The sequence below is a fragment of the Rhagoletis pomonella genome, unplaced genomic scaffold (genome assembly GCF_013731165.1).
Source record: "Rhagoletis pomonella isolate Grant_MI unplaced genomic scaffold, Rhpom_1.0 Rhpom_scaffold_00005, whole genome shotgun sequence".
Classification (NCBI taxonomy): Eukaryota; Metazoa; Arthropoda; class Insecta; order Diptera; family Tephritidae; genus Rhagoletis; species Rhagoletis pomonella.
Genome location: NW_023458559.1, coordinates 14,097,214 through 14,103,552, shown reverse-complemented (window position 1 = coordinate 14,103,552; position 6,339 = coordinate 14,097,214). Strand labels below are relative to the sequence as shown.

Below are 6,339 nucleotides of genomic sequence, written 5' to 3'. Positions count from 1 at the left end.
ATCCGGCACTATTATATTTCATCGCCTTTTGATCTCACGACGCTACAGCTTTATTTCGCAGTGCGTTAAATCGCACTATATTTTCACAAGCAAGTTGTCGCAGCCAGCGACATAACGGTCGACTTGCAAAACCGTAGCCAGCGGTAGTAATCATTGTGAGCTAAAACCAACGGACGTTACAGGGTGAGCAGAATGCCGATGAAGCATAGTCCACCGAGACGCAGCAGTCGCATTCAGCAAGAAACAACGCGGGAATTGTCTCAAAAACCTAGCGATATGAGTTCAACAGCTGCCAACGCCGCCGCAGCGCTAATGACGATGTCTGTTGCACCTGCCGCCGCACCCCCAGGAGCCACATTAACGGCCGCCATGACCACTACCAACGTCATCCCTCCACCGGTAGCCTCATTCTCAGCAGTTTCTGCCGGAACCACCACACCCCTGGTAAGTCAATTTATCGCCACCACAAATGCCGACAAAGCCGCCGCAGCATCGATGGTTATGCCTGTTGCCCAAACGACCACAACCCCAATGACCACGCTTTCAACCAATGTCGCCACACACTCAGGGTACATGTCAGCTGCCCATGCCGTCGCAGCCGTAACAACCATATCAGCCGCCATACCTACTGCCCATACGGCCGCAACCGTGTTCACTCCCCCAAACACCATAAGCTCCGCCATCTCGTCAGCTATTGCCATGCCCATTGCGAGCAATTCCGCAGTCACATGCACCGAGCATATCACCGCTACGTCTCGGACTGCCAGTTCGGAAAACGGTAACAGCACCATCTCCGCACAACAGGTGAGTCTCTTATTTGAAAAAATACATGCATTAGAAAACCAGCTTCGAGACGCACAAGTACAGCTGGTTAGTGACAACCAATCTCGATTGTTCGATGAAAGCGCCCGTTATAACGGGCAGTCCGTCGTGCCAACGGTTCCAAATAGTCTTTACAATCCCGCGCCTTATAGTCAGTCAAATAGCGAAAACGGTGTCCAATCGTTGTCTTTGTCAGGTCTTTCGCCAGCACACATATACACAATTGCTTCGCAGCCGGCAACAACAACACTGCCTAACCTTAATGACGGTTGCCGGTCAAATGTTGTTTTCAGTGCACTGCCATGCCGACCGCCTTCAATAGAAACGAGTGCAGATTCGTTTGTAAACAGAATACACACACCGCAATCGCTAGTTACTGCTGGCAATTATTAAATGCCGCGTAAAGTTCAAGACTTACCCGAATTTAGTGGTCATGCGGAGGACTGCCCATTGTTTTCAAATGCATATATGCAATCAACTGCCGCCTACGGTTACACCAACCTGGAAAATAATCAACGCCTACTGAAATGCCTAAAGGGAGAAGCCAGAGAAGTGGTGAAGTCATTGTTGATCCACCCGGATAACGTAAACGCTGTCATGGAGCAACTAAAATTTCGATTTGGTCGACCGGAGGGGTTGATACGCAGCCAGCTTCGACAACTGAAAGAAATAGGTCCGATTTCTGAGTCAGCTATTGAAAAGCTTATTCCGTTCGCAACGAAGACTAAGAATTTATCTATCTTTCTACAGTCGGTGGATGGATTTCAACATCTTTCAAATCCAACGCTTTTAGAAGAGTTGATTAGCAAGCTGCCCATTAGTAAAAGAATGGATTGGGCCAGATATGCCGCTACGATCAAACCATATCCAACTGTTGTTGACTTTAGCAACTGGCTTAGCGATTTAGCAAATTTGGTTTGTACTCTGCAAGATATTGATAGTCGTCGACGGGTAGTCCTTCATGCGATGGAAAACAATTCCAGGGAATCCCAAACCGCTGCCAGGTGTCCGATTTGTAAAGGACATCACAAAATTAGTGTATGCAAGAAATTCGTAGATTCCTGTGTGGCTGACAGGTGGGCTCAAACAAAGCAGAACCGGCTGTGTTTTTCGTGCCTGAGAAGCGGTCATTCGTCACGCGATTGCCGTAGTCGTACATTGTGCATGGGCGATGGTTGTCAGCGCAAGCACAACAAACTTTTGCACGAGCCTAGCAGCGCCGCCAGTGCAACTGTCACACAACGACGAGAACAACAGTTGGTAGGTACCACCAACGTGATGGAGTCAATGCTAAGCTGCTCCTCAAATTCAACTAAGCAACAAGGGCTCTTATTTCGCGTCTTGCCAGTAACGTTATATGGGCAGCGTTACCGAGTTGAGACATTCGCGATGTTGGATGAAGGATCGTCCATCACTATGATGGACCAGGGACTTCTGAAAAAGCTAGGTATCGGTGGCCATGAATACGATTTGAATATGCAATGGTTTGGTGGAAGAACTGCCCAGGAAGCTGCCACGGTTGTTGATCTGGAAATCAGCGGTAAGGGCTTAACTAAACGTCACAGATTGCGCCACGTTTATGCTTTACCGAACCTTAATCTGCCAGTACAAAGCCTCAGTAGCAGTGCCCTACGTGGAGTGGCAACTCGCGATTTGCCCAACATGCCTATGCCTTTTTCCAACGTCACTCCAAAGATACTCATCGGGTTGGATCATTGTCATTTAGGTTTACCATCCGTAACAATGCAGTTGGAAGATCGAGGCCCGTATGCAGCCAACACGGAGCTTGGTTGGGTGGTCTTCGGTCCGACCGGGAAGAGCGTTGCGTCAAACGCAGCATGTCTACATATAAAGGAGGTAAGCGATTTGCATAGTTTGGTTGAAGAATATTTTGACATCGACAGCTTTGGAGTGCGTTCTGCACCAGTCGTAAAGAGTGCTGCAGACGCACGTGCTGAGCGCATACTAAAGCAAACAACGTTTCGTATAAAGGGGAAATTTCAAACAGGACTCGTTTGGAAAACTGACTGCGTCAAACTGCCTGACAGTTACCGGATGGCTGAAAACAGATTGTTGGGTATTGAGCGTAAATTTAAAAGGAACCATACGTTCGCAGCAGCATATAAAGTCATAATACAGCACTATATTGCGAGAGGATACGCGCGGAAGCTGACACCAGCTGAGAGCGAAACTGAAAACCCAAGACTATGGTACCTGCCCCATTTCGCGGTTGTTAACCCTAACAAGCCGTGGAAATTGCGCCTTGTGTTTGATGCAGCTGCATCAGTCGGGGGTGCGTCACTTAATGGAAGTTTGCTCAAAGGGCCGCAAGAGTATCAGCCGATGCCTTCAGTGCTCTTTAATTTTCGTACCGGGCCAGTCGCCGTATGTGGAGACATAATGGAGATGTTCCACCAAATTTACGTCCGGCCCGAAGATAGATGCTCGCAGAGGTTCCTGTGGAGAGAAGATGAGAAGAAACCACCAGAGATTTATGAGATGCAGGTTATGACTTTCGGTGCTGCCTGCTCCCCGTGTGCGGCACAATTCGTTAAGATGTTAAACGCTCAGGAATACGCAGACCGCTTCCCTCGCGCAGTGGAGTCTATAGTGAAGTACCACTACGTTGATGACTTTGTGGACAGCTTCGAGTCAGTCGAGCAGGCAGTCAGCATAGCAAAGCAAGTGTCCAAAATCCATGAAGCAGCCGGATTCCAAATGCGTGGATATATATCCAATTCAGTTACTGTATTAAAAGCGCTTGGAACTGATGTCGATGCGAGAAGCATTAGCAGCTGTTTTCACGTAAAGAATCCTGCAGCTGAAAAGGTACTTGGATTGTTTTGGCAACCTCAAGATGATACGTTTAGATACGAGCTCGACTGGAAGCTGAAGTCATCAGTGGAAGCAGGCCACCAACGAAGCGAGAAGTACTTAGTTACGTTATGTTCATTTTTGATCCATTGGGATTTTTAAGTCATCTGGTAGTGGGAGCCAAGATCATAATGCGTGAAGTTTGGCGACGCAAGATCATTTGGGATGAGCCCCTGCCTGATGATATTACTTCGGCTTGGAGGAACTGGCAGAGAGAAGTGCGGAGAGCAGCTGCGGTCAGAATACAACGTTTTTACTTCAAGGAGGGTACGCCAAAGAGTTTGCAGCTGCACGTTTTCGTCGACGCGAGGAGGCCTTTGCCGCTGTGTGTTACTGGAGGTATGTTACTGCTGATGGAATCGCCAAAGTTTCACTTATATGCGCGAAGTCAAAATGCGCGCCCATGAAACTAATAGGCATACCCAGGCTTGAACTTCAAGCAGCGGTACTTGGAACACGTTTGTCACAAACAGTTCTCGATGAGCATCGGCTTGCAGTTTCCTCACGAATTCTTTGGAGTGACTCATCAACTGTAGTCAATTGGATAAATTCGAAGCATCGAAAATATAAGCCATATGTGGCGCATCGAATAGCGGAGATCCTTTCAACAACCGAGCCGACTGATTGGAAGTGGCTGCCCACCAAAGAAAATGTGGCCGATATTGCGACACGCCGAACAAGCCAAATAGATGTTGATCCATCTTCGCGCTGGTTCTCGGGTCCATCGTTTTTGTCAATGCCAGTGGAGTCATGGCCACGTGCCTCGGTCACTGCGAACAATCAAAATGACAGCGACGAAGAAATTCGACCAACTAGCGTTTTCCTAACGAATACCTATGTTTTAATTGATTTTAGTCGATTTTCCTCGTACCCTAGGTTGAAAAGAACAACGGCTTGGATGTTGAGGTTTATTGATCGTTCCCGACGTATAATATCGAGTGGGGGTGACTACGGATTGACCTCAAGCGAAGTCGATGCGGCCGAAGCTTATCTGTGTCGCCAAGCTCAGTCTGCAGTATACGGTGTGGAAGTGAAACAACTAAAAGATGGACAAATGGTGTCAAAGGAAAGTCCAATCTACAATTTACTGCCGTACTTGGATGGGAAATCGGTTATAAGGGTAGGTGGTAGGATCCAAGCTGCCAGCTGGTTACCGCTCTCTGCTATACACCCAATTGTGTTGCCACCAAAGCACCGCGTCACTGTGTTGATCGTCGCGCATTACCACTGTAAAATGAAGCACCAGAACATAGAAGCAACAATTGGAGAAATAAGGCAAAAATGTTGGGTCTTGAACTTGAGACAAGTCCTGCGGAGGGTTGTTATTGGCTGCATGAAATGCAAAGTATTGCGTTCCAAACCAGCTACGCCAATTATGAGTCCGCTCCCTCAGGATCGATTGACACCGTACGTCAGACCGTTCAGCTACACCGGGTTGGATTACTTCGGCCCTCTGAAGGTCACTATTGGTCGGCGTACAGAAAAGCGGTGGGTAGCTCTTTTCACCTGCCTTACGGTCCGCGCGATACATCTGGAGGGGGCTTATGACTTGTCCACCGACGCCTGCATCCTAGCAATAAGGAACTTTATTAATCGACGAGGTGTCCCTGTGCGTTTACGGAGCGACAACGGTAAGAACTTCGTTGGCGCAGATCAAGAGGCAAAGCGGTTTGACGAGGTGTTCGACTGCGAGCGTGTTAGCAATGAACTGTCATCAAAGGGTATTGGGTGGATTTTTAATTGCTCCCAGAATCCATCGGAAGGCGGTATATGGGAGCGCATGGTGCGCTGCGTAAAGCGGGTTCTAAGTCACACGTTGAAAGAAGTTGCTCCCCGCGAATATACTTTGCAAAGCGTCATCGTAGAGGCGGAAAACATAGTCAACTCGAGGCCTCTTACTCACATGCCGATCTCGGTCGATCAAGAGGAGCCGCTTACCCCAAACCACTTTTTGTTGGGGTCGCCGAATACGATGCAAACGCCTTGTATAGGGCAGCAGGATGAGAAAATATGGACATTGCGGAAACAGTGGAGAATTGCACGGCAGCTGCGCGACCGATTCTGGAAACGTTGGGTCGTCGAATATTTGCCCGATTTGACAAGGCGAGCTAAGTGGTGCACACCGTCGAAACCATTGAATGTGGGCGATCTTGTATTCATTTGTGACCCGAATATGCCAAGGCGACAGTGGTGCCGGGGTGTGGTTGAGAATGTCTACCGGGGTGCTGATGGCGAGATCAGAAGAGCAGACGTCAGGACAAACACCGGGGTGCTTCGCCGTCCAACATCAAAGCTGGCCGTTTTGAACATAGAATCTAGTTAATCTGAGTGATTCACGGGGGTGGGGGTGTTGCAAAACGCCCATCCCTGACGCGTTAAATATTCATCGATGTAAGCTCATCGCTGTTTTCGAACTTCCTTTTGTTCCATTCGCTGCACTTGCGAATGATAAATTTAGTAGTGTCGTGAATATAGCAGAGGAAGGGCGCAAACTGCGGTGAGTATATTTGTAGTGTTCGTAAATTTGGTCATTTTATATGTTGTATTAAATTCATGTACATTTTTTCCTACAGAAATAAATAGTTGTTACCAGGCCATCCGGCACTATTATATTTCATCGCCTTTTGATCTCACGACGCTACA

At 48.1% G+C, this 6,339-nt stretch overlaps 2 protein-coding genes across 2 annotated transcripts in view; both read left to right on the top strand.

The window, feature by feature from the left end:
- The first annotated feature begins 1,215 nt into the window (after nucleotides 1-1,215).
- LOC118740011 lies at nucleotides 1,216-3,835 on the top strand. Its single transcript, XM_036471510.1, has 2 exons — nucleotides 1,216-3,651; nucleotides 3,800-3,835. The coding sequence occupies exons 1-2, from the start codon at nucleotides 1,216-1,218 to the stop codon at nucleotides 3,833-3,835; spliced, it is 2,472 nt and encodes an 823-aa protein (XP_036327403.1).
- A 218-nt stretch (nucleotides 3,836-4,053) lies between these two features.
- The window catches only part of LOC118738729, a 4,291-nt gene continuing 2,005 nt past the window's right edge, over nucleotides 4,054-6,339 (top strand). The window contains exon 1 of the mRNA XM_036469662.1: nucleotides 4,054-6,075. Within this exon, the coding sequence (XP_036325555.1) occupies nucleotides 4,100-6,019 (1,920 nt within the window). The 5' untranslated portion in view covers nucleotides 4,054-4,099 and the 3' untranslated portion in view covers nucleotides 6,020-6,075. The remainder of the gene's footprint in view (nucleotides 6,076-6,339) is intronic.